At 44.0% G+C, this 27558-nt stretch overlaps 1 protein-coding gene across 1 annotated transcript; it reads right to left on the bottom strand.

Annotated features, from left to right (window-relative positions):
- Positions 1-1877: 1877 nt before the first annotated feature.
- Positions 1878-8514, bottom strand: LOC149290453 (uncharacterized). The gene is made up of 3 exons (XM_089489299.1): positions 8443-8514; positions 6203-7040; positions 1878-1902 (listed from the first exon to the last, which is right to left on the bottom strand). The coding sequence occupies exons 1-3, from the start codon at positions 8474-8476 to the stop codon at positions 1878-1880; spliced, it is 897 nt and encodes a 298-aa protein (XP_089345425.1). The 5' UTR covers positions 8477-8514.
- Between the last annotated feature and the right edge of the window lie 19044 nt (positions 8515-27558).

The following is a 27558-nucleotide window of genomic DNA, read 5'->3' as shown; positions in this document are numbered from 1 at the left end:
TCCAATTTATGTGAGGGTTTATAAGTCTGCTTAATATTTAAGGCTTAGCAGACCAGGTCAGAGCGACTCTGACTTCAAACTGACATAGATGTTGGCTGCAAAATGACCAGAGAAAGGCCGGTGACTGACCTGGGTGAGGGAGGCAGCTGAGAGTGGCTGGCAGCAGCACATCCCTAAATTTAGGAGACCTTTTAAGGGTTTAACAGGGTCTCTAGACAAAGGGCAATCAGTCTGAAACTGTTTGAAGTGTATTTCACATCTTGGGTCCATGTTTTGATCTCACCAAATGTTTCTGCTAGAGTAGGGACCCAAATGGCTATGCAAATGGCATTCCTTTGATTCAAATGGCTCCCCCTCAATCACAAGAGAGAAACACTGCCTTAAGACATCTGCCTGATAGCAGCTAAGCAGCTCCTGGCATGATCTCACCCATCTTCAGAGCTGGGAAAGGAAATTCATTTACATATCAAAACCCATGGCTTCCCCTTGTTTCAGTGGGAACCTATTATTTGGATCCCATGCTAGGGCCATACAGCTACTCAGGTCAAGATGCACTTTTGATATCAAGGTGCAGGTCAGAGCCTATCATTTAGATATATTAAAAGGTGCAGATCAATGCCTATCACTACTGGGGGGGAAAGTATATAAAGTGAATTCCTTACCAAAATAAACACACAAATAATAATAATAATAATAATAATAATAATTTACTTATACCCCGCTCTTCAACCAAGGCTATCAGAGTGGCTTACAAATTGTTAATTAGACATTTCCCACATACAAGAGAATATTTGATTATACAACATTTTGTTGGAGATTTGGGATATCTGCATTGCATATGTAAACAAAAATAGACACATCTCCCTTTAAACCTCCTGCATATATTTGTAGAAAGGTACACAGGTCCAAATGATTTGTCTTGCTGGGTTTTCCTATCTGACATGATTTGGAAATCGTTGTCGAAACTCATTTGTTTGTTTATTGCATCATTACTTTTACGTGTCTATTATTTCTCAGTGTTATGTTTATTAATACAGAAGGAGAAGGAGAAAAACTGCAATCAAAGAGCATGCATTGTTGTTGTTTCCAGTAATACCCTGATGACCATGTGAACCAGATGTGCCACCTACAACCTTCCCCCAGAAAACAATGTTCACATCAGGTTCACAATCTCACCTTCCGACTCTTGCTTCTCCTGCTCTGGCAGGGAATTTTAATTAAAAACTAGGTGAGATTTTCTTTTCTTTTTGTTCTTTATTTTCCCATCCAAAGGTCATGTTAGTTGAGAGATACAAAAGGCCACAGGAGAAGCAGCTCCAAGCCCAAGTTGACTACCTGCTGAATTTAGTCCAGAAATGGAGGAGAAAAAGGACTGTGTGAAAGATAAAAGTGAGGCCAGTTGTGCCAAAAACCCAGTGTAGAAGCCAAGAGGAGCTGGACCAGGTCTTTTGCCTTCGAAAGATGTTTTAGCATCAGCTTTTGTAGACTTGATCTCCTTCGGCAGATGCAAGGAGTGAGAGGGTGCTCAGGAAGGATCTAAGGTCTTTCCTGGGCACCTGTTGACTCCATGCATCTGAGGACGGAGACCAAGTCTACAAAAGTTTATGCTTCAGCTTCTTTTGCTCAGGTAGTCTCACAGGTGCCACAAGATGGCAATGCAATTTAAGACAAGAGTGATTTAAGTGGGCTTAATTTGTATTTAAAAATATGGCAAATTAAAAGAGAAGAGCCAACAGCCTTTTAAAACAATTTGAAGCGAAAGACATGCAGAAATTTGAATCAAATCCAATGGTCCCTGGAAGTACAGCTCAGGACTGGCAAAGCTTCGCGGAGGGCATCAGAGGCGTGGGCCCATTGCTCCTCCCCACCATGGGCCCCTACTCTCCCCCAGCTGAGAGACAGCTGGAGGCCAGGGGAAGGGCAGGAGGAGCAGGAGCAACAGCACGTGCCCGTCACCCCCCCTAATTTCCCCCGGCTTCTAGCTGTCTCTTCCTGCCCTGGAAGCCCCGCCTCCGATGGTGGAAGCCCTGCCCATGGATGGCAGAAGTCCCACCCACAGAGGGCAGAAGCCGCGCCCCCGGCACGCGGACCTAGAAATGTTTGCCATCACCGCAGAGGAGGCCAAGGCAATGCAAAATGCAGGGTGTTATGGTGACCCCAAGTTGAGCCTATCATGGGGTTTTCTTGTAAGATTTGTTCAGAGGAGGTTTGCCATGGCTTTCCCTTGAGGCTGAGAGCATATGACTTGCCCAAGATCACCCAGTGGGTTTACATGGCCAAGCGGGGATTTGAACCCTGGTCTCCAGATCCATCGTCCACAACTGGAGGCCAGGGGAAGGGCAGGAGGAGTCCATTACTCCACCCTGGCTCCCGTGGTCTACCTTGCCAAGCTTTATTGTCTTTTTCTAGTGATTCAGGTCTTCTCGTGGCATGTCCAAAGTATGACAGGCTCAGCTTAGGATGGGTGACACCTTGCTTGAAAGGAGCACATGTGAAACAGATCTTGGGGTCTTAGTAGACGCAAAGCTAAACATGTCAACAGTGTGGAGTAGCAGGCAGAAAAGCTAGAATGATTCCAGGCTGAATCAGCAGGACTCTAGATGATAGGAAGTAATAGTCCCACTGTATTCTACTCTGGTCAAGCCTCTGCTGGAATCCTATGTCCAGTTCTGGGCAGCACAATTCAAGAGGATGTGGACAAGCTGGAATAATGTCTCCAGGGAAGGATGAGTGAAGATGATTAAAGATTTGGAAACCAAGACTTGTCCACAATACAAAATGTATACCTTTATTGGCCACCCAAAATGGGAAAAAAGTTGCATCGTGCAAACTTTCAAAGCTTCACTGGCTTCTTCGTCCGGCAGAGATGCTAAGATATTGAATTATGTGACATTGGTAGCCAGAATCTTAATAGCATTGAAATGGAAAGAGAGTTCAATCCTTTTGGTGCAAGATTGGTCATTAAAACTATTGGAAATGGCTGAAAGAGACAAATGGATATGTCTCATGCATTTGTTTATTTATTTATACACCGCCTTTCTCCCAAGGCGGCTCTCAAGATAAAACGCCTTTAAAACAATTTTTAAAAACCAATTTAAAATAAGACCATTAAAACAGTATAAAATTAAGGTTAAAAACATAGAAAAGTGAAAACGCATTATCTAATACATCTACCCCATATAAAAGCCATGAAACCCAAAACCCTGGGGAAACTTGTCAGTATTTGGGAACTGGTAATGAAATATTTAAGTAACATGTTGGGAGAAATGTCAACTGTTGGTTTTCAGGATTAAGTAAGAGAAGCTGTTGTATAGTTATTCAGAATTTGGGAAGAGCCTTATATTTAAGATAGATCCAAAAATCATTTGTATATAAGTAACAGCATTGATTCTACATTGTAGGTGCAGCCTTTATTATTATCTATGATCATGTGTATATAAGGAAGGAACATTACAAAAAATATGTATAAACACCAAGCATAGATATCTTAGGAAGGAGAGAAAGAGAATGAAAGGAATTCTTATTATATATTTTATGTCATTTTGTATGTCATGTCATGTTTATGTTATGTTTTAGGTTACAATAAACGAAGAAATAACTGTTGTTGTGTGCCTTTAAGTCATTTCTGACTTATGGTGACCCTATCAGGAGGTTTCTTGTCACATTTCTTCAGAGGGGCTTTGCCTTGATCATCCTCTGAGGCTGGGAGAGTGTAGCCTGACCACGGTCACTCAGTGGCTTTCATGGTTGGGCTATGATTCGAACCCTGGTCTCCAGAGTCATAAACCAGTGCTCAAACCACTCTGCGATGGAGCCACAGGCCTACATGCTGCCTCTGATGTTACTCAGGCCCTGTACACACTGGCCATTAAGGCCGGCATAGGGGCAGTGTCAGGGCATAGTGTCCTCACAATGCATGCCCAACTCTGCCTCCCAGGACGCCCTGATGCCATGTGCTGCTCCACATGACGCAGCCCCAAACGAGTGCTGCATAGCTGTGGCAATGTGGCTATGGTGCCCTTTTGAGGGCACAAAAAGGAGCTGCTTTTTGTGGCTCCTTTTCTCACCCTTGAAAGGCCAGATCAGGGCCATAGGGTGAGCCTGCCGCAGCCCTGATCCATCAGAAAAAGGGGCGACTGCAGGCCGTCCATTAGGGGTGGTCTGTAGAGCTTCTCAGTTAAGATGATAGTGAAGGATCTCAATGCAGGCAGAGGCCATTCCCCTTCTTGCTTTTATGGACAAAGGGCAATAAAAGACAGATAATAAAGGCTGCACCTACACCTTAGGATTAATGCAGATTGACAGATCCATGCTTTGGAATTCTGGGGGCTATACTGTATATACTCATGGATTCATAGAATCAAAGAGTTGGAAGAGACCACAACGGCCATCCAGTTCAACCCTATTATGCCAAAGCATCCCCGACAGATGGCCATCCAGCCTCTGTTTAAAGACCTCTGAGGAAGGAGACTCGACTGCGCTCTGAGGAAGGAGTGTGTTCCAGTGTTGTACAGCTCTGTCAGTTCCTTCTTCCTAACTTTGAGGTGAAATCTCTTTTCTTGGAGCTTGTCCAAGTCTCTGGAGCATTAGAAAACAAGTTTGCTCCCTCCTCAAGATTACATCCCTTCAAGTATTTAAACAGGGCTATCATATCACCTCTTAACCGTCTCTTCTCTAGGCTGAACACCCCCAGTTCACTAAGGTGTTCTTCATAGGGCATGGTTTCCAGACCCTTCACCATTTTAGTCACACTCCTTTGGACATGCTCCACTTTCTCCACATCCTTTTTAAATTATGGTGCCCAGAACTGGACCCATTATTCCAGGGTCTTTCCTCTGCTCCACTTTCCAGGAGGGAGGGTGCTCCTCAAAGACCTTTGTATATTTGGATCATGATCCCCTCCATGGCCATGTCTCTCTCTAAGGGACCTCCGCCCTCTTTTCTCATAATAACCCCCTAAGTATCTGGGCACCAAGGAGTCCTCCTCCGAGGAGGCAGGGATGGAAAGAGAGAGAGGAGGCCTGGCACCCCCCCTGCCTTTCTTTGAGGAAAAAGGGGCTTCCTTCCTTCTTGTTATCCCCAAGCCCCCCCCCCCCCCCGCCCAGAAGATCCTCAAGCCACTGTTCTAAAGGAATGAGTGTTGTCCCCCATTTCCATCCCTCAGAACAGACTGTGAGGGCAGCAATGGCTTCAGGTCTGAGACTGCGCATGCACGCATACATCCAAAGGCCCCTTCTGATCATGTGCAGGGATCACCAGGGCCTTACTGCTGCTGCTGTTATTCCACTGGCGGCCTTTGAGGGAAGGGAAGGAGTGTACTGGGGTCCAGCAGCCTCCCCTCTCTCCCTCCCTCCTTTCGTTCCTTCCTTCCTTCTTTTGAGGAGATTTTGAAGAGGCTGCAGTGGAGCCCAGGAAAGGCAGGAAAGGAAGGCTTTGCTTTGGAAATAGTCTCTCTGTGTATACTGTATATACACAGATAGATAGATAGATAGATAGATAGATAGATAGATAGATAATAATAAATAAATTTTATTTCTACCCCGCCCTTCCAAGAAAATGATCAGGGCGGCTTAGATAGATAGATAGATAGATAGATAGATAGATAGATAGATAGGTGTTTCTCTCTGCTGTTCTTACAGCTAGGAATGGAGCTGAGGATTGAGGAGAGAAGAAAGTGTCAGTTTTGTGCATATTCACAAATTCTGTGCATCAAAGAATCCAGTGTGTTGCAACAGCAAAGACCTTTATTGAAAACACATATCAGAACTATGTTTAAGCCAGAACTGCCAGAATATATTGAAACCTCAAAACCTAAAACTCCACCTTCTACCAAACCAAGCCCCCACCTACAATTCCCATCATCTATCCCCCACTATGAGCCCCACTTTGCCATCCTTCTCACACACACAATCTCTCCCTGCCCCAGACATTTGAAGAAACTAGCTCCCTTTCTGTTACTACCGGTCCCCAACTTTCTTTGGCTAAAATCCCACAAATTCCAAATGCTATCATTGCTATTCTAGATAGCTGCAACAAATCCCAGCCCCCCTCTAACTAACTTAAACCAATCTTCTTGATTTCTGTACTTTTTATTGTAAAATTTGATAAAGATTATTAAAAAACAAAAATAATGTTCCTTCACTGCTTGGATGTGTGTGGCTCCTCTCCTGTGTAGCCTCTCTGGTGATTGAATAGGCCTGACCTCCAAGAAAAACATTTCCCACAATGCTGGCATTTGTATGGCTTCTCTCCTGTGTGGATTCTCTGGTGTGTCACTAGGTCTGACTTCTGGGAAAAACATTTCCCACAATGCTGGCATTTGTATGGCTTCTCTCCTGTGTGGATTCTCTGGTGTTTCACTAGGTCTGACTTCTGGGAAAAACATTTCCCACAATGCTGGCATTTGTATGGCTTCTCTCCTGTGTGGATTCTCTGGTGTTTCAGTAGGGCTGACAGCTGAGAAAAACAGTTCCCACAATGCTGGCATTTGTATGGCTTCTCTCCTGTGTGGACTCTCTGGTGTGTCACTAGGTTTGACTGCCGAGAAAAACATTTCCCACAATGCTGGCATTTATATGGCTTTTCTCCTGTGTGGATTCTCTGGTGTGTCATTAGGCTTGACTGCCGAGAAAAACATTTCCCACAATGCTGGCATTTGTATGGCTTGTCTCCTGTGTGGACGCTCTGGTGTGTCACTAGGTTTGACTGCCAAGAAAAACATTTCCCACAATGCTGGCATTTGTATGGCTTCTCTCCTGTGTGGATTCTCTGGTGTGTCATTAGGCTTAACTTCCAAGAAAAACATTTCTCACAATGCTGGCATTTGTATGGCTTGTCTCCTGTGTGGATTATCTGGTGTGTCATTAGGCTTAACTTCCAAGAAAAACATTTCGCACAATGCTGGCATTTGTATGGCTTCTCTCCTGTGTGGACGCTCTGGTGTGTCACTAGGTTTGACTGCCAAGAAAAACATTTCCCACAATGCTGGCATTTGTATGGCTTCTCTCCTGTATGGACTCTCTCATGACTGACAAGTTCTTCTGTAAAGAAGGATAATGACAGATAGTACTGAATATCAAAGAGAGAAAAGTGTTAGCCCAAGATTTAGCCCTATGTTTACTCCCCCCTATTTGATATTAAATTAAGTTGGAGTCAGATCGCAATAACTCATTGCCAAAGGCAGAATAATGGGGCTGGGACCTGGACTCCAATTTTGATGAGGGTCAAGTGCCAGGGAGCAACCTTAAAACATCTATAAGACAGGCATGGAGTACTGATGGGGTTTGGAGGAGATCTCAGGGGCAAACCCCCATTGTATTGCCTGGAAGGGGGGGGGGGGGGAGAAATGAAATAATATTTTGCCCCCAACATCCAACAGCATCCCTTTGGGGAAGTGGAGGCCATTTTGCCACTGTTGGGCCCTCTCTGTGCCATTGCAGGGCCAAGGGAGGTCTTTCCCCCTTAAAAGGATTGAAGAGGGGCCAAAAAAAGGTAGGAAAGCTGCTCAGGAATGTGCTGAGTACCATTTGGGTGTGAAATGCATTAATCTCCATGGCTACTTCCCATAAAATCCTAGAATTGGCAGTTTAAGATGGGGTATTTACAATCCTTAGAAACTGGAGAGCAATAGTGCTTCACTGAACTACAGATTCAAATATTCTACAGAATGTTGCTATCACAATTAAACTAGGCTTGAAAGGGATCTAGGACTCCTAGTAGACGGCAAGTTGAACATGGGCCAACAGTGTGATGCGGCAGCTACAAAGGCCCATGTGATTCTAGGCTGCATCTATGCAAGAATAGTTTCTAGATCAAGGGAAGTAATAGTGCCTCTCTATTTTGCTTTGGTCAGACCTCACTTGGAATAATCCTGGGTCCAGTTCTGGGCCCCACAATTCAAAAAGGATGTTGACAAATTGGAGCATGTCAAAGGAGGGCAACCAAAGTGGTGAAGGGTCTGGAAACCATCAAGCTCTATGAGGAGCAGCTTAGAGAGGTGGTTATGTTTAGCCTGGAGAAAAGAAGATAAAGAGTGGATATGATATCCATGTTTAAATATTTGAAAGGTTGTCATGTTGTACAAGGAGCAGCCTTGCTTTTTGTTGCTACAGAGAAAAGGAGACACCACAATGGATGCAAGCCACAGGGAGAGAGGTTCCACCTAAACATTAGGAGGAACTTCATGACAGTGAGAGCTCTTTGACAGTGGAATATACTCCCTTAGAGTTTGGTGGAGGTCTTTAAAGAGAGGCTGGGTGGCCATCTCTTGTGGGTGATTTGAATGTGTATTCCTGCATGGCAGTAGGGGTTGAACTAGATGGCCCTTGTGGTCTATTCCAACTCTATGATTCTATAATTCTAGTGGAACCATAGTGACATGATAATATAGTATGAAAGGGACCTCAGTCTTTGTAGAAAGAGCAATGGATTCAGGTTCCTTACCTACAGAAGCCACATTCTCATAATTGTCCATCATTACATAATTGTACAAATGTTTCTGTTTCTTCGTCAACAGATTCCATTCATCCTCAGAGAAATATACTGCCACATCTGCAAAAGTCACCTGAAATAGAAAATAGTCCTCATCCAGAGAGTGACTAAACAAAAGGGGAGGAAAGCACATGGTGCATCCAAATATTATTTCATCACTTCAGAATTCAGTCCAGGAAATAAACTTTAAATTCTGTTACCAAACAAAAAGCTACTATCTTTGAGATCAGATTGTCTTGAATACTTTCAATATAATATACAATATAATAAAAAATATAATTTAGGCCATGGCTGGGATACTGAGGATGGATTAGGATACTGACATTCCCAACACATACAGTACATTTAGCCACAAAAGGATTATGCTGCATTTAGCCATTTCTTGCCAAATTTCAGAGGCAAATGTCATTTTAAAAAACAGTTCTGGGGAGCACTCTGGACTTGAGGGACACTGGGCCCACCCCCAATTTAGATCCAGAGGTGGTCTCCCATATCCTCTACATTTCACAGATGGAAAAGCAAGGCACATGTGGACAAGCAACACCAGAAGGTGGTGAGTATGGCCAAGGTTGTTTAGGAGGAAGATCACACTAATAATAATAATAATAATAATAATAATAATAGGTTTTATTTATATACCGCCCAATCACTGGGAATCCGAGCGGTTTACAATAGAGGGGAAGGGCACAGCAGTTTGGATTTGCCTCAGCCTCCTGGCAAGGGAAGACCCTGGCAACTTCTCTCCTCTCCCCCTTTTTGAGTTGATGGGGTGCAAACCCCTTGGAAGTCACTTTGCAGCAACCCAAAAGAGATGAGGAGAAGGGGTAAAGTGGGAGGAGGAGAGAGAAACCAGGACATTTTTGAAAGCCACTGAAAAAGTGGGGTGACAGAGGATTAACCAGGACTTTCTCTGCCAAAGTGGGACAAGATGTTCTCCACTTGCTTTCATGAGCTGCCCCAGCAGTGACACAAATGAAACTAATAGTCAGGATGGTGACTCACCAAAGAGTTGTACTTGGACAGCCTCTTTCTCTTGGAGCCCAACTTTCTGTGCTTGGCCTCTGTGTTGGCCATTAGGTGGAAAGGGGTCCTGGTGGTCTTGCCCTTGGGTCACTTCCAGCAAAATATGGCCCAAAACTGTGTAGAAGGAGGACAAGATGAAGTTCCTGAGAAAAGAGACTAGGGTTAGGCTTGATTTGTCAAGAAATCCTGCATCACTCAAAGACACAGAGAACAGCATGGTGCTAGTGAGATACGCAGGTGACATATGCCTCCTTTGGGCCAATGCAGAGGTGTGTATCTCTTTCCTCCCTCTTTGTTTGTTTGCACCAAACAAAGCCCCATGGAGCTAGCATAGATTCACTGCAACTCCCTTACACAACAGCATGTTACACAAAAGCATGTTAAAATGCTTTTGATGTTGCTATATTGTGCAGCACGTGAGGCAACATGTTAACGTATGGTGCCAGATTCTCCACCTTGACTGTAGTCAGTATCTTGTGAGCTGAAGAAACACCTGTCGCTTTCTCAGTGAGCAAAGAGACACTGTAATCTTCTCTCAGATGAGGCTCTTATTCATATAAGAAGTTCCACTGTGTACAACACTATATACATCGACACCCTCCACCATCCACACCAGTAACAACCCACTCTGAGGCACACACTGTCTGACTCTTCCTCAGTGACAGTTGAGAATGACAGGTGACAGTTGCATCAACATTCCAATGATGACTGTTTAAATGCTGACAAATCTAACTGCCACTAGTGCTGTCAATGACTTCCACAACAGCTCCACCTAGTGGCCACATGCATGTCATTTCCTCAGACCTGTTCACCATGGTCCTGACACTCCATGCCTTGTGAGAGTGGAGGGGGGTCAGGGGATGGGGAATTGGAGAGGACCCTGGCTATGTCCCTGTAGCTAGATGTGAAATGAGCGCATCATCTGCTGAAACCTCCTGACCTCCCCAGTGGCCCTCAGAGGAGAATGCCTTCCTTTGGCTTCTGGCTAGAGAAACACAGCTGGATGCTTCTCCAATGCCTCGCACCCAAGACTCTCATCAGGCATGGAATGACCATGGAGCGTGGCTTCCACAATTCCCATTTTGCATTTTGTATTCCTTCTAATTTCACATCTATTTTAAACCTCTCCCTCATTTGAGGATAAAGATACCAGTGACAATCTAGGCCAGATTCTTTAGGTTCTTCTTGTGTTTTGATCTCTAGTTTTCTTTGCGATTCTTTCAGGACATCCTTGTATCTCAACCATTTAGTTTTCTGGATACTTTTCCTCCCAAAAAGAGCCTCATGCGGCAAACACCATAAAGGTATTTTTGTACATATTCTACACTTGTTTTTCCCCCAGATCTTCAATAGAGCTTTTCTTACTAAATGATTTGTGCTTTCTTTATGAACTTTCTCTTTACCGTAAATTAGGTATCCATTCCACCCAAATCTTAAATGTTCACCCTCCAGACATAACAATTGTTCATTCTCTAACAAAACCCATTCTCTAATCCAAACTAAACAACAAGCAGCATAATAAAGTTTTGAGTTTGGTAAACCCAGCCCTCCTCTACTTTTGTCATCACAAAGTATTTGCGTCTTTATCCTGGCTCTTTTTTTAATTCCAAATAAATTTTGAGATTTCCTTTTGCCATAGATTCAATGGTCTTTCATTCTGGATGATGGGTATCGCTTGGAACAGAAACAGCATTTCAGGAAGGAAACTCATTTGGATCAGTGACATTTTTCCTAATAGTGATAAGTGTAATTTCCCCCATTTTTCTGGGTCTTTTCTGATTTGCTTCCATGTGTCTCATAGTTATTGTGAAATGGATCTGAGTTTGTATTTCTTAAATTGATTCCTAGATATTTAACTTTATTTCCCACTTTAAATCCACTAATTTCTTCCAGGATTTATTCTTCCTTTTCCCCATATTTTTGTTATTGATGTTGTTTTGTCTCTGTTTATTTTTAGTCCTGAAACATATTCCAATTCCACTATTACATCCATCATTTGTCTTGTGCTCTTTTCTGGGTTCTCCAGGGAATACAAATGTCGTCTGAGAAGACTCTCATTTTAAACTCAGTTGTTTTTAATTTTTATCCCATTGATCTTATTGTCTAATCCTATCCTATTATTCAGTGCTTCTAGGATCAGAATGAAGAAAAAGGGTGATAGTGGGAAAGCTTGCCATTTACCTTTAGAAATCTTAAACTCTTCTGGTTTTTATAGTTAACAATTAGTCTTTGATCTTTGTACATTGCCTTTATCCATCTATAATAAGAAGCTCCTATTTCCATTTTTCAAGTGTCACAAATAACATATCCCATCCTATGTTATTGAAGGCCTTTTCTAAGAAGATAAGTGTTTTTTCGTTGTGCCTTTGAAAATATTCAATTATATTTCAGACGTTTTGAATGTTATCACTGAGTTTTCTGTGAGGGAGAAATCCCAATTGGTCCTTTTGAATCCAGTCTTTAAGAAATTTTTTGAGTCTATGGGCCAAAGTCATAGGAAATAATGTATAATCCATATTTAATAAGGAAATTAGCCTATAGCTCTTTACCTCAGTTGTATTTCTATCTTCTTTTAACAGCAAAGTTATATTAGCTTGTTTCCATCTTTCAGGATAATGGTTTTCTTTGATGGCATTTTCTTTGATGGCATTTACAGGAAGAAATACCTTTAAACCCTTTGATCTTTTTGCTCAATATGACATATAAACTGAAAAAGGAAATAGCTAAAAGATTTCCCAGACTAATTTTGTAGATGGTCACTGACAGTATTGGAAAAACATCCAAATTCCTAAAATAGAGGAGTGGATAATTAAACTAAGAGAAGCAAGGGATTGGACATTGTAACGCAAATCATGAGGGATAAATCAGTTGAGAAAACTAAAGAGGACTGGTCATGCTTTGATTTATTTTGTAATACTAATTATTGATTTACAATCCCAGATATCATATGGAAAGTCTACATGAACATTAGAGGTTTAAAACGTATCGATACCTTGCAGGAATTTAAGTAAATTAAATAAAAGGGTCATCTTAGCTTAACTTGGAGGTAACTTAATAGTACATTTCTGACAGTTTTGTATATCAGGATGTTATTTATTGCATGTTGTATGTCTATGTTATAGGTATTTGTACTTTTTTGTTGTTGTAGCTGTATTTGTTATGCAAATGTCTTGGTATGTTTTTTTCATTTTTGTTTGTAAAGGATTGTTTAGAAATAAATTACAAAAGAAAAAAAGTGGTTTCCAACCAGATTATTTCTGTAGTTCAGATACAGCCTCAGTCGGTTATAAAGGATAGAAGAACCCAATTCATACTTTTATCCTGTTAAAAATGGTTTTGCTTTTTTAAATAAAAGCAGTTTGCTTTTCTGTCTAATCCTTATTTTTGTTGTTCTTGTTTGTTTGTATGTTTGTTTGTTTCATTCTTGGTAATATGAGTTATTCTGGTCTGTCTCCTTCCTTCTTGCCTCAAAATCTATTAATAAGGAAACTGGGGAGACTTTTAAAACCTCCCAAAGGAGCCACTTCTGGCCTTTTTTGGGGGAGAAGCCTCCTCTTAGAAGCCAAAGCCCAATGTTTGTGGAGAAGAAGAAGAAGAGGAAGAATAAGGCTTGTATTAAAACTCTCCTCCCAATTTCTGATCCCCTTTAAAACCCTTGTTCCCCAGAAAGAGCAGAGCTGTGTAATAAGAAAACCCTCTCAGAAAAGAGACACAAAAGACACACAAAGAGACACACTTCCTCCCTTTTGGCCCAAGGAGCCTGGCCTCCTTCTGACTCTGGAGCCTCAGCAGAGAAAGAGAAGCCTCTGTTCAACTGAGACTCAGAGAAGGTTCTGGAACATTATTCCCCACAGTCACAAGCAGCACAAAATGGCCGCCAGAAGACAAAATGGCTTCTTCTGCCTCAGCGCTTGGCAGTTGGCAATTTGAGGCCTTCAGGGAACCGTAAATGGAGGATGAAAGGGCCCCAAAATCAGAAGGGACCCCAAACAGCATTTCCAAACATTAACAACACCTAAAATCTTTCCTGATGCTATAATACAGAGACTCACTGAGGTACTCTTTATAAATACGTCTTTACATAAATTTAATAATACTAATGCTACTACTAATAATAGTAATAATAAGTTACAACCAGGAGATTTCTCCCAGTGGCTTCTCCCCCAGAGGCCTCTGCGTATGCTCAGGAGCCCCTTCTTCTTCTCCTTCTTCTTCCTCTGCAGAATCCTCCAGAGGTCTCTCTGCTCCTCCTCCTCCTTAGGCTCTTCTTCTAAGCCTTCCTCCTCCTCCTCCTCCTCAGGTCCTTCTTCTAAGCCTTCCTCCTCCTCTTCCTCAGGCCCTTCCTGTAAGCCCTTCCTCTTCCTCCTCCTCCTCCTCAGGCCCTTCCTCTAAGCCTTCCTCCTGCTCCTCTTCCTCTGAGCCTTCCTCCTCCACCTCGCTCCCTTCCTCTAAGCCTTCCTCTTCCTCTTCCTCAGGCCCTTCCTATAAGCCCTTCCTCTTTCTCCTCCTCCTCCTCTTCCTCCTACAGGACCTTCCTCTAAGCCTTCCTCCTCCTCCTCCTCCCCCTCCTCCTCAGGCCCTTCCACTAAGCCTTCCTCCTCCTCCTCCACCTCACTCCCTTCCTCTAAGCCTTCCTCCTCCTTTTCCTCTTCCTCTAAGCCTTCTTCCTCCTCCAGCGCTTCCTCTAAGCCTTCCTCCTCCTCCTTCCTTCTCCTCCTCCTCCACCTCAGGACCTTCCTCTAAGCCTTCCTCCTCCTCCTCTTCCTCTAAGCCTTCCTCCTCCTCCTCCTCCTCCTCCTCAGGACCTTCCTCTAAGCCTTCCTCCTCCTTTTCCTCCCAGACTTTGGGGAGAGAATTGTGTGCCTTCATTTCATTCCTGGGGATCCTAAGGCAACACTGTCACAGGAGTCTCTTTGTAGGTTTTGTCAAAGGGGCTTTGCCATTGCCATCCTTTGAGGCTGAGAGAGTGTGCCTTGGGGGCTGGGGGTGTGCTGCGTGCCTTGAACTCGTGTTTAGTGACCCTATTCCCAGGGTTTCCTTGCCTTCAGGTTTGCCTTTCACGTTGCCCTTTGTCTTCCTCTGAGGCAGAGAGATTGTCTGCTGCCCAAGGTTCCCCTGCAGTGGGTTTCATGGCCCAGAATGAATGCCATTTCCATCATGTAGATGTGTGTATGTGTGTGTGTGTGTTGTATGCCTTCCAGTTGGCCATTGGTCTTCCTCTGAGGCTGAGAGAGTGTGACTTACCCAAGGTCACCCATTTTATATAATGGGACTTGAGCACCCATGGATTTTGCTATCCAAACCAAATCCCAAAGGATACCAAGGGCCCATTGTTTTTCCATCTTTTTTTGCAAACAGCAAAGCAGATCTTGCTTGCCTGATCTTTGCATGTTCAAGAGCAGTGTTGGGCAAATGCTAAGAGATGCCTTGTGAGGTTAGGAAGCAGGTCCTGGAAAACAGTCCTCTTCCTCTGGACCCACAGACTCAGAAAGACATGGGCCCCCATTCAATGGGACCCCTTTCTTTGAGGCTGCCCTAGGTCCAGGAGGGTCTCTCAGGAGAGATTGGGAAAGTCAGCCTTTGAGGAGCTCTGGTCCTTAAAGGTTAATATCTCCAGGCTTTCCTGAGAGAGCAATATTTGGGATTTGGGCGGATCCAGGCCGCAGGGCTCTCTCAGATCTGGTTCAAAAACACTGCAGAGATGATGATGATGATGATGATGATGATGATGATGATGATGATTAATCTTTCCTTCAAACCCACAGAGCCTTGTGGACGCTCAAATAGTAACAGAGGTCAAAAACACATTGCAGAAATAATCCAGTTTGCAGAAATAAACCACTTTAACCGCTCTAGTTCAGTACACAGGAATCCTGGGAATTTTAGTTTATTATGGCATCTGAGCTGTCTGACAGAGAAGATTAAATATCTCACAAAACTACAGTTCCCAGAATTCCCTAGCATTCAGCCAGACAAATAAAGCAGCCCTGAACTTGCACCATTGTTAGCGTTTGGCTTGGAGCCTGAATAGGGTTCTAGAAGGCTGGTGGGTTTGGTCATTGGCTGCTTAGGAAGAAGGGCTCCTTCTGGGTTTCCTTGGCAGGAAAGGAAAGGAAAGGTGGGTGCTTCAAGATGCTGATGGGAGACCCCTAAATTTGGTTCCTTTGTGAGAATGCTGACTGAGGGGGAAGAGAAGGGAGATGGATTTGGTCCCCAGGGAGGCCCCAGGGCAGGCAGGGCAGGCCACACAACATTTGCTCACTCCCAAGTCAAATCCTGGTTTCCCTTCTTTTGCCCAGGACCTAAACCTGGACCAGAAAGGATCAGTCTTTATTTGCTTTCTTCTCCTGTAACAGGTGTTTTTCCTTGCCCTTTTTACACGTGGCAGTAAAGATACGATACATCAGGGCCTGGCATTGAGCTTCCAGTTTTCATGCATGATCTTCAGACAGGAGATGAGGCTGCCTCTTCTCCATTTTGGAGGGAGCCCAATTCCAGGAAAGAGGAAAGGGCTCTGTGCAAACATCCCGATCAGATGTGAGAGCAGTAGCTTAATATAATTTGCAAGGATTAATTCATTGGTTTCTTCAACTAGAAAAATTGCAGGGGTCTATGGATTGGTTTAGTTTCTTGCTTTCTCTCAGTTGTGGTGGTACAAGGGCTCACTACTATACCCTGCATTCGCCATCTGGCTAGAAAGAAGGAGGCTAAATTAAATGCTTTTTATCCTTAGTTTTTTGTGGATTTTTGGGACTATGTGGCCATGTTCTAGAAGAGTTTCTTCCTGACGTTTCGTCAGCATCTGTGGCTGGCATCTCTGAAGATTGCAGACACAGATGCTGGCGAAACATCAGAAGAAGCCTAGAACGTGACCACATAGCCCGAAAAACCCACAAAAACCTATGGAAGCCGGCTATGAAAGCCTTCGACTTCACGCTTTTTATCCTGTCTCTCCAAGCAAGTGAGAAAGAATAATTCTCTCATTTCCCCTTGATCTGGGAACAGACCTTTAAAAATGTCTCTTTTCATTGCTACACAGGAAAGTATATTGAGTAGATTTGAATGACAAACTGTGAGCATCTGTGGTTTGTAATTTAGGCATTAGGCTGAATGAAATTGCTAGAGGCCCTGCCCCAGGTCCTAGGTTTTAGCTCACAAACCTCAGGACCTGAATTCACAGCCCTATAAGAGAGATGGAGGGACACCAGAAAGTAGGCAACCAAAGTCCTATACATATTATCCAATTGTACCAGTTTGGTGCCATGTTACCGGCTGTGGATCCATCCTACAGAAACCTGGGAATGGGGTGCTTAGAACTGGATGCTTGGTAGAGAGCCCCATGCAGTCCTTCATGAGTTGCTATATAATTCTAAGTGCCTGAAAGATGAAATCCCAGGATTCTGTTGGACAGAGTCCTGGAAGTTTCATGGTATCTAAGTGCTAGGTTTGGGCAATGGAGATACAGCCCAGGTGCCAAAAATGATTCCTAGCAATTCTGGACAGACTCATTCAGTCTCTGTCTCTATTCGTGAAGGGCTATTTACACCAAGAAACCCATGGATCCTCAAGGGAGCTCCAGTTTATTTAGTTTATTTATATACAGAAATATTTTCTCCCAATATAGGGAGGGACTCAGGATGGCTAACAATAAATTTAATACAGTACAAATTCAAAACAATGCAAAGGGATTAAAATTATAACTATTTTTTTAAAAATTAAACCATTTATATAATTACACCTTAAAAATAGTAAATTGCATCAGAAACCACATACAAACCTTGACCTCTGAATTGCAGTTCAAATCTTATCTCTGTTTTGCTTAGGATCCAGCCTTGAGGCATCAGCATTTCCAGAAAGGAGAGAAAGTGGAAGTGTGAAATACTTTTTGTTTGGAGGAAGTGTCTATCCGGATTCTGTCCTGTAAAACTATTAGAGCCCCTTTAATGCTGTCTTTGATTCAGAACATATGATTTTAAGGCATCTTGCACTTCTATCTCCATCCAATAAACCTTTGAATTATTTCAAGCATTCTGTTTTCCTGGCTGCCCATCCCAAGAGTATGAAACATAGCACCAGTCATGGAGATTCAGTCTTTTTCATTATGGGGATACGGAGCGAGGGTCACAGGATCCCAACTCCTGGTGTAAGACCTGGCCCAGTTCATTGTAGATGTTTGACATAATGTTAGAGTGAGACTGAGAGGTTTTGGGAGTCCCTGTCCCTCCAAAAGTAACTTTCCCAAGAGCAGTCTAGGTCTCCCTTCCAAAGACCAGCAGTGGATGGAGAAGGAGGCCTTGGGGAAGCAGAGGAGAGCTTGGCTTGACCCCCAAGGACTCTCCCTTGAAGGTTTCCATCTCTCTAGGAAACGGTGGAGCCTGGGAGGGAGACTGAGGACTAGGGCATGCTGGGAAAAGCTTCAGGGGGAGCTTATGGGAGCAAATGTGGGACTTTGCTTTCTCCTCCCGGTTACTTTCTTGCTCTCTTCTGACAGGCTTGAAGACCACACAAGGTAAGCTCAATGGTGGAAAAGACTGCAAAAGCCATCTTCTCTGTTTATTCCATGCTCACCTCCATGGCAACTTAGGAGCAAGCAATCTCCACAGAGGGCAGCACAGTTGAAAAATGATATCCAAAATGGGGAGTGGTCTTTGAGATCCTGATGGTCCTCTGAGAGGAAAATGCCAGACCCTGAAACCAATCCTGGCCAGCTTTTGGGAAAGTGCCCTCAAGGTTTGGTCCAAGCGGCTCTCAGCCCCTGGCAGACTGTCCCTTCCTTGAGCCTTGCTCTCCTGGACGCTCAGAGGGGATTCTGGGGGACCTGGGCTCCTCTCCTTCTTAGGGACCCTCAGCCCCAGGTTCAGCTACAAACGGTAATTCGCCCACAATGTACCCCCCCCCCCCCCATTCCCTGCTCTGTCCTGGCGCATGCCTTAGGAAACCTCTTCCATGGACATTTGGGGGCTCCTAATCTTAGTCAAAATGGAAACCTCTGGAATCCTCCTATACTTCCCAACCGGGAAACAAGGTATAGTTGTGAATCTCTTCCAAGAAAAAGAAGGGTTGTTGTTGTAATAAGAGGGCTCCAGTCAATTGAGATCTTCTTCAGGCAGTAAAGGGGGGTTTATGCAAATGCAGAATGACATCACTGCTACGGAAGGCTCTCTTGACCAATGAGAGAGCAAGATAAAGGTTCTTCTGGAAGCTTCCGTGAAAAGGAGATATAAGGCCTGAGAGACCAAGAGACAGTTGGGGGAATTGTGTCGGTTGGAGATAGAGAGAGAGAGAGTTAAAGAGCGGATCTTGGAAGTTAGTCTCTGAACTGGACGTTTAGGTCTATTTATTATTTTATAGCTTGTATGAATTGAATATTATATACTTACAAATATTGTACCTGCAAGATTCTTAATATCTAGTATGACTTGTATTTTAGTTATATTTTGTTATCTATAATAAATACCTCCTTGGAGTATCTACTACTCGACTCTCCTTTTACACGTGTTTTGGCTCGGTTGATGCTTGGGAAAATCCGTAAAGAAGTAGAAATAAGGTTCCTTTACTGGTCCCAGTATAGGTTAAGGGAAGTCCTTTTATAATTCACTGTGTGGAGGCAGCATGCTTTAAGGAATTTAAGGGTCTGCTGGGCTAAGAGCCATAACAGGGCTGTGGTTTGGCTGCTTGGACCCCAGGAGATCATCACAATCTCTGATCCCACGCATTGTGCAGGTCTTACTCTCGATGTGGTCTTCTGTACAGAACAGGCACATCCGTGGGTGGAGGTAGTCCATATCTCCGCATTGCCATGGACCATGGATCGTTTCCTGGTCAAGGTTGGGCTGAAGGTCACTATTCTCTCCGTTGGGGGCAGAGGACCTATTAAAATGGTCCTACATAGAAGCTAGTAGAGCAATGGCTGTGAGATCTATTGGAGCAATCCTTAGATCCTACAACCAGGCAGGGGGTCATCTGGTCGCACCAGCTCTAAAGTTATAGCTCAGATCCTATATGGCGCTCTGTGTGGGGATGGGATGATTCCCAGTTGGTGAAACTGGAGGCCATCCAGAATACATCTTTCAAGAAATTGCTCTTACTTTCACCTGAAACACCTGCAGCTTTGGTTTGGGCTGAGGTCAGCCTCCCTTCCATCAGAACTCATATTCATTTTGCTTTATTTAACTACTGGAGATCTGTAATAGATTCTCCGGTTAAGGTTTTTCCTAAGTTGTGTTTCCAACATTTACCAAGCTGCAAAGTCTGGAGTTTAAGATACAATAGGTTGCTTGAATCATATCATGCTCTAACTGAAAATCCTTCTACCCGGAATTCAAGAGAGAAGCTTCGTGAATACATTTTTAACCATGATGTTTATCTGGATACACTGGCTATTAACAATTCGACATTTTCCAAATGGTTTAGATTATATAAATTGGACCATCAGATGGCTGTTTATCTAGGGAAGCTTACATTCCCAAAGCTTAGGCAGGCTTTTACAGCTCTTCATTTCCAAACAATGCCTTCAGCCATGATCGATGGTAGATATTCACGCACACCTACGGATTCCCATTTATGTATTTGTGGAGCTCCAGAAATCGAGGACTTGCCTCATTATCTGCTTTTTTGCTCACTATATACTGATCCAAGAACTAAATTTATGGGATCTATTCTGTCCAATTTACAGTCTAATACCACTTCTGAAAAGATTTTTTTTCTCCTGTCTGATATGGATTCTCAGGTAACTTATAAGGTTTCACTGTTTGCCTCAGCAGCAATCAAAATTCAGGCAAGAGTAATAGCGGACATAGCAGTTGATTGTCATGGGGATGATCTTATCTAAACTTTGAAGTTGTTTTTAATGTTGTTTTATTTAAATGTCTGGAATTTTATTATGTTTAATGTATAAAATTTGGATGTTAGTTATTTGATGGAGCATTTTATAATTCTGAATTTCTGTCATTGGTTTTACATTTTAATCATGCGAATGGCCTTTGGCTTAAGCATTAATAAAAAAAATTGATTGATTGGTCTAATGCTATTGAAGCCTCTGCTGTGTGATGTTCTTTATTTGGCACAAAAATCTCCCCCAAATGAGGCATCAGAAGGGAGGGTCTCTCCTCTGCCCCACTTTCCAGGAGGAAGGGGGCTCCTCAAACCCCTTTTTACCTTCAGATCCCCCTCCCCTCCATGGCCATGCCTCTCTCCAAGGGTCCCCCCTGCCCTCTTTTCTCATAATAACCTCCCAAGTACCTGGGCCCCGAAGATCCCCCAAAGGAAGAGGCAGGGAAGGAAAGAGGGAGAGGCGGACTGGCAGGTCCCCTGCCTTTCTTTGGGGAGAGATCGGGGTTTCATTCCTTCTTACAACACCCCCCCCCATCCTGAAGACCCTCCAGCCAATCCTTCAAACGAACAAGGGCTCTCCTCCACTTCCCTCACTCAGAGCAGGCTGTGAGGGCAGCAATGGCTTCAGAGGCTGACACTCTGCATGCACATTAGCAACCAAAGGCCCCTCCTGAGTATGCGCAGGGATCGCAAGGCCCTTGCTGATGCTGATGCTTATTCCACTCTTGGCCTTTGGAAGAAGGGAAGGAGTACGCCCTTCCTTCCTTCCTTCCTTCCTTCCTTCCTTCCTTCCTTCCTAACAGGGCTTCCTCTTTCACACCTCCATCCTTTAATCTCTGTCCAGTATTCAGCTGCCCGTATTGTCACATCCGCTCGTCGCTTTGACCATGTTTCTCCTCTTTTCTCCTCCCTTCATTGGCTCCCCTTCCCCTTCCGCATCCGGTACAAGCTTTTGTTACTGACTTTCAAAGCCCTCCATGGGTTGGCCCCTCCTTACTTATCTGACCTTCTTTCTCCTTACGTTCCTACTCACACCCTCCGCTCTTGTAGTCAAGGTCTCCTGTCACAGTCTAGGACTACCGCTGCCCCCTCCCGAATTCGTCCCTTCTCGCTTGCTGCCCCTTACTCCTGGAACCTTCTTCCCCCACATACATACCTCATCACTTCTCTACCCAGTTTCAAAACTGAGTTAAAGACTATATTGTTTAGAGAAGCATTCCCAGAGGTGAGCCCCGCTCTGACCCAAGAAGCCTCCTTCTAACCATCCATCAAGAAGCCAAGCCCTTCCTCCAGTCCATCTGCCTTGGTCCAGGCCTTGGAGGTGGAGAAGATCTGCTGGACCTGATCCTATTCCCCACCACCACTCCCTTCTCCTTTTGTGTCGTGTCTTTTAGATTGTAAGCCTGAGGGCAGGGAACCATCTGACTAAAAAATTTATGTACAGCGCTGTGTAAACTTACAGCGCTTTATAAGTAAAGGTTAATAATAATAATAAATACGGGGTAGGGAAGGAAAGAGGGAGAGGCGGACTGGCATGGCCCCTGCCTTTCTTTCGGGGGAGATTGGGGCTTCATTCCTTGTTACAACACCCCAATCCCACCCCCCACCCCGAAGACCCTCCAGCCAATCCTTCAAACGAACAAGGGCTCTCTTCCACTTCCCTCCCTCAGAGCAGGCTGTGAGGGAAGCAATGGCTTCAGAGGCTGAAACTCTGCATGCACATTAGCAACCAAAGGCCCCTCCTGAGTATGCGCAGGGATCGCAAGGCCCTTGCTGCTGCTGCTGCTTATTCCACTCTCGGCCTTTGGAAGAAGGGAAGGAGTACGCCCTTCCTTCCTTCCTTCCTTCCTTCCTTCCTTCCTTTCTTCCTTCCTTCCCTCCTTCCTTCCTTCCTTCCAGAATGGAGCCCAACCAACAGAGCTGGACTCAGGAGAGAAAGGCTGGGAAGGCTCTGCTTTGTACATATAGCTCTGTTTCTCTGAGTGTGAGTGTGTGTTTGTGTGTGTGTTTGTCTGTTTGCCTCTGTTCTTATGGCTGGGAATGGAGCTGAGGACTGAGGAGAAAAGAAAGTGTCAATTTTGTGCAAATTCACAACTTCTGTCCATCAATGACTCCAGTGTGTTGAAACAGCAAAGAATTTTATTAAGAACACATAGTGAGAAATTCAGCTTTTAAATCAGAGCTGCCCTCCCCAAGCCAAAGAATACCTTAAATCCCCAAAACCAAAAACTCCAACCTCTTCCAAACCTGGCCCCCACCTCCAATTCCCACAGTCTTTGCCTCATAGGTAAAAAAGCCCCCTTTGCCATGCCCAGAAAATAGCCCTCTTTATGTTAATACCGACTACCAACTTTCTTCATCCAACATCCCACAAATTCCAAAAGCCACCATTCCCTTAACTATTCTAGCCAGCTGCAACAAATCCCACCCCTCTATCTAGCTAACCTATTCCACAACCCATAATCCCCAGCCAAATTTATCAACTAAAGAAAACAAATATACTAATAGCAATTAAAACCAAAACTTAACAAAATATAACTTTAAAACTTAAACAGACATATTGACAGACAAACCTAACACAAAATCACAAGGGCCTTTTCTTATCACCAGTGGATTGAAAATATATTCTTTGTATTCCTTCTTGAGAAAAATAACGTCATTTCACTTCTCGGATTTGCATCGCTTCTCTCCAGTGTGGACTCTCTGATGTATCACTAGGTTTGACCTCTGAGAAAAACATTTCCCACAATGCTGGCATTTGTACGGATTCTCTCCAGTGTGGCCTCTCTGATGTATCACTAGGTAATATTTCGACGAAAAACATTTCCCACAATGCTGGCATTTGTATGGATTCTCCCCAGTGTGGCCTCTCTGATGTATCACTAGGTAATATTTCGACGAAAAACATTTCCCACAATGTTGGCATTTGTATGGATTCTCTCCAGTGTGGCCTCTCTGATGTGTCACTAGGTATGAATTCGATGAAAAACATTTCCCACAATGCTGGCATTTGTATAGATTCTCTCCAGTGTGGCCTCTCTGATGTGTCACTAGGTATGAATTCGATGAAAAACATTTCCCACAATGCTGGCATTTGTATGGCTTTGCTCCTGTGTGGACTCTCTGATGTCTCACTAAGTCTCCCTTCAAAGAAAAACATTTCCCACAATGCTGACATTTGTACGGATTCTCTCCAATGTGGCCTCTCTGATGTCTCACTAGGTTTGGCCTCTGAGAAAAACATTTCCCACAATGTTGGCATTTGTATGGATTCTCTCCTGTGTGGCCTCTCTGATGTATCACTAGGTAAGATTTTGACAAAAAACATTTCCCACAATGCTGGCATTCGTATGGCTTCTCTCCAGTGTGGACTCTCTGATGTCTCACTAAGCCTCCCTTCATATAAAAACATTTCCCACAATGCTGGCATTTGTATGGCTTTGCTCCTGTGTGGACTCTCTGATGTCTCATTAAGTCTCCCTTCAAAGAAAAACATTTCCCACAATGCTGGCATTTGTACGGATTCTCTCCAATGTGGCCTCTCTGATGTCTCACTAGGTTTGGCCTCTGAGAAAAACATTTCCCACAATGTTGGCATTTGTATGGATTCTCTCCTGTGTGACTTCTCTGATGTATCACTAGGTATGACTTCGAAGAAAAACATTTCCCACAATGCTGGCATTTGTATGGCTTTGCTCCTGTGTGGCTTCTCTGATGTATGACAAGGATTGACTTGTAAGCAAAACGTTTCCCACAATGGTGGCATTTATGTGACGTCTTTGCTGTGTGGAGTCTCTGATGACTCAAATGTTCTTCTGTAAAGAAGGACAATGACAGATAAGACTGAAAATTAGAGTTACCGTATATACTCATGTACAAGTCGACCTCATGTATAAATCGAGGGTAGGTTTGGGGGTAAAAATTATGGATTTTAATATGACCCGTGGATAAATCGAGGTGGCAGCCACTCCCTCTGCATCACAGAATAATAGAGTTGGAAAAGATCCCAAAAGCCATCCAATCCAACCCCATTCTGCCATGCACGAACTCTCAGTCAAAGTATCCCTGACAGATGGCCATGCAGCCTCTTTCTAAAGACCTCTAAGGAAGGAGATTCCACCACTCTCTGAGGGAGTGTGTTTCACTGTGGAACAGCCCTTACTGTCAGGAGTTCCTCCTAATGTTGAGGTGGAATCTCTTTTCCTGTCCCCTGTGCTCCATTTGTCTCTTGGCACTCCTTTGAGTGAGGCATTAGAGCTGCTGCCCTGGTCTTCCTGGCTCATGGTGCTCTGTGAGGTGCTCAAAGAACCATCACTGCTGCCACATCCCCACAGTTCTCTCTCTCTCCCTCTCCCTCTCTCTTTCTCTCTCCCCCCATCCCTTTGATTCTTTATTTGGGGAATCTAGCTCAAGGAGCTGCTGTTTTCTTATTTTGGGGGGGGGGGGGAGAGTTAAAGAGAGGCTCCCTCCCTCTCAGTCGGACTCTCCATCTCCAGTGAGTCTTAGGTTTAAAAACAGCAGATAAAAAGAGTTTCCCCCCTCTCTCCTTTTCTCAGCCACTGCTTGAGCTCTCTCAATTCCCCTTTCTAAACTACAAGTCCCAGGGTGCAACACAAGGCAGCCAAATTACTTAAAGTGGAACAATAACGTTTGCTATAATTTCTTTAGTTTCTGCCCCCTTAAAAACAGCCAAAGAGCAGACATTTCCCCCCTGTCTCCTTTCCCCAAAAATGTTTGAAGGCTGCAGTCTGCCTTTTTAAAAACAGCCAGCCAAGCCAAGCCAAGCCAAGCCAGCTTCTCCCAGGGCTTGAGAAAAAGGGGAGAGAGGAAGAAACGCCTAATATAGAGCCCAAACACACAAGCAAAGGAACAGACGGGAGATCGCTCTTTTTTTGTCCCCGTGGAGCGCGCACACACACACAGAGAGAGAGAGAGAGAGAGAGAGGCAAGGAGACCAGCAGGGATACCTCCACAGTTGCAGCTGCGAGGCAAGGAGCCAGGTGTGGAAGGGAGGGAGGGCAGAGTTTCTTTTGCAAGACAGCCTCCCTGGACAAAAGCAATTGCCAGTAAACCTCCACTCACTCACTCAATCACTCCCTCCCTCCTGGCTCCTGGGCAGCACATCTTTCAGGACACGCTCTGCTTTCCCCTCGGCTGCAAAGTCACGGTCGCCATTTTTCTCAGCCACATTACCGTATTCCCCTGTCTATAAGTCGACTCAGGATTTTGGGACCAACTTTTTAGCATAAATTTTTCGACTTATAGATGAGTATATACGGTAAGAAAGGAGAGTGTTACCCCATGATTTAGCCCTCATTAACCCCTCCTTATTTGAGATTAAATTAATAAATTTGCTGTGAGTAACCCAAGCATGATCCTTCTGCTTATGCCCCTAAATCCATGGAACGATTGTATCCTTACTCATAGGAGCTAGCAAAGAAGAGACTGCATGGGGACTGCCTTGAGGGAATCAGTGGAAGCTGATAGTCAAAGAAATGTTGAAAAAATATTCCATGAAACATGTCCAAATATACTTTGATTGACAGGTGGCATCATATCCTGTGAGACTGCCATAGAGTGCTGAGTCAGAGCCCAAGGCATGATGCGACCTAACTGCAGAGGTCCCGTCATGCTGTTTGGCACCAGGAGATGACTCACAACCAATACAGTATACAGCTCACAGGCAGTTTGGTGTGGATTTAATTGGAGTTGTGTGTACAAGAGATGGTGAAGTTGAAGGAACTTTGAGAGGAGAGCTTGCAAATATTTGTATTATTTTGTAACTCAAGAGAGATAGATTTTTAGTCTAAAAAATGGTCAGTGCACTGCCAATATCTATATCTGGATATCTGCTTCTGTACTCTACTATGTTATTGTTGAGCTGCATCTGGGAGTGTCACCCTCAGATTGTGCTGTATATTGGCTTCTGAACACGATAGGAATTCAGAGCCAAGAAGGACTGAGAGCCAGTGTGCTAATCCTTTTTGTCTGATTTATTTGCTCCAAGCACCCATTGCATTCAATTTGGTTTCAGACCATTCTTCCCCCCCAGGACACATTCTAAAGTGATTTAAACCCTTTTGGACACTCGGTTTCTGCCCCCAAGCAACAATTCCAGTATAAATATCTGCCCTGACTGGCTGTTCTTTGACTTCAGTCCAATTACAGACAGACAGTCTGTTAGTTTATGTGGCTAAGCACCTCAATGCAGTCTCCAGCCCCACTTGTCGCATGAGCTCCTGACTTCTCTTTCCATTTCGAACCCTCAGCAATTGGAATCAAGATCCATGTAGGTAAAGTATTACCATTATGAAAGTCTTACATCTCTTGATCACTCCCCCCTGTTATCTAGTTCTTGTGTGTGTTTGTGAACACTTACGTGTGTGTGTATTATGCTTTCCCCCTCAATAGAAAATAAAAAAAAAACTATTTCAAATGCCTTTGGAGTTCTGTGTGCTTCCAGGCCTGGTATAGTTAAGCTGAATCCCGAGTTCGCTCTTGCCCCAACCAAACTTTATATCTCCTTTCAGCTAAGTAACAAATTCTCTGGATGGCCTTTCTGGTTTCTTTCAACTCTTTGATTCTGTGTTATAGATTCAGGGAAGTAACAGTGCAATTCTGTTCTACTTTGGTAAGACCCTCACTTGGAATACTGTGTCCATTTCTGGTCACCACAATTCAAAAAGGATGTTGAGAAGCTGGAGTTTATCTAAAGGAGGGCAATAAAAATGGTGAAGGGTTTGGAAACGATCAAGCCCTATGAGGAGTGGTTTAGGGATCTGGGAATGTTTAGCCTGGAGAAGAGAAGGTTAACAGTGGATAGCCCTGTTCAAATATTTGAAGAGATACTGAGGATGGAGCAAGCTTGCTTTCTGCTGCTCTAGAGCAAAGGACATAGAACAATGGAAGCAAGCCACAGGAAAAGAGGTTCCACCTAAACATTAGGAGGAACTTCCTGACAGTAAGAGCTATTCAACAGTGGAGTATCCCCCCTCAGAGAATGGTGGCATCTCATTATTATTATTATTATTATTTTCTAAAGCGCTCCATCTTTGAAGGTCTTTAAAGGTCTTTGAAGGTCTTTAAACAAAGGCTAAATGGCCATCTGCTGGTGATGCTTTCAATGTGTATTCCTGCATTGCAAGGGGTTGAACTAGATGGTCCTTGTTATCTGTATAAAGTCTTTGATTCTATAATTCTAAAGTGGAATCA

Source organism: Sceloporus occidentalis, unplaced genomic scaffold, assembly GCF_023333645.1.
Source record: "Sceloporus occidentalis isolate IW3139 unplaced genomic scaffold, rSceOcc1.0.p SCAF_39, whole genome shotgun sequence".
Lineage (NCBI taxonomy): Eukaryota > Metazoa > Chordata > Lepidosauria > Squamata > Phrynosomatidae > Sceloporus > Sceloporus occidentalis.
Note: the sequence above shows the minus strand (reverse complement) of the source record. Positions and strands in the feature narration are given on the sequence as shown.

Coding starts and splice junctions, on each gene's coding strand:
- LOC149290453 (XM_089489299.1), bottom strand. CDS start 8,476: ATGATGGACAATTATGAGAATGTGGCTTCTGTAG. Junction 7,041..8,442: donor TGAGAATGTGGCTTCTGTAG/GTAAGGAACCTG, acceptor CCTTCTTTACAG/AAGAACTTGTCAGTCATGAG. Junction 1,903..6,202: donor GGGAAATGTTTTTCTTGGAG/GTCAGGCCTATT, acceptor CCTGGCCTCCAG/CTGTCTCTCAGCTGGGGGAG.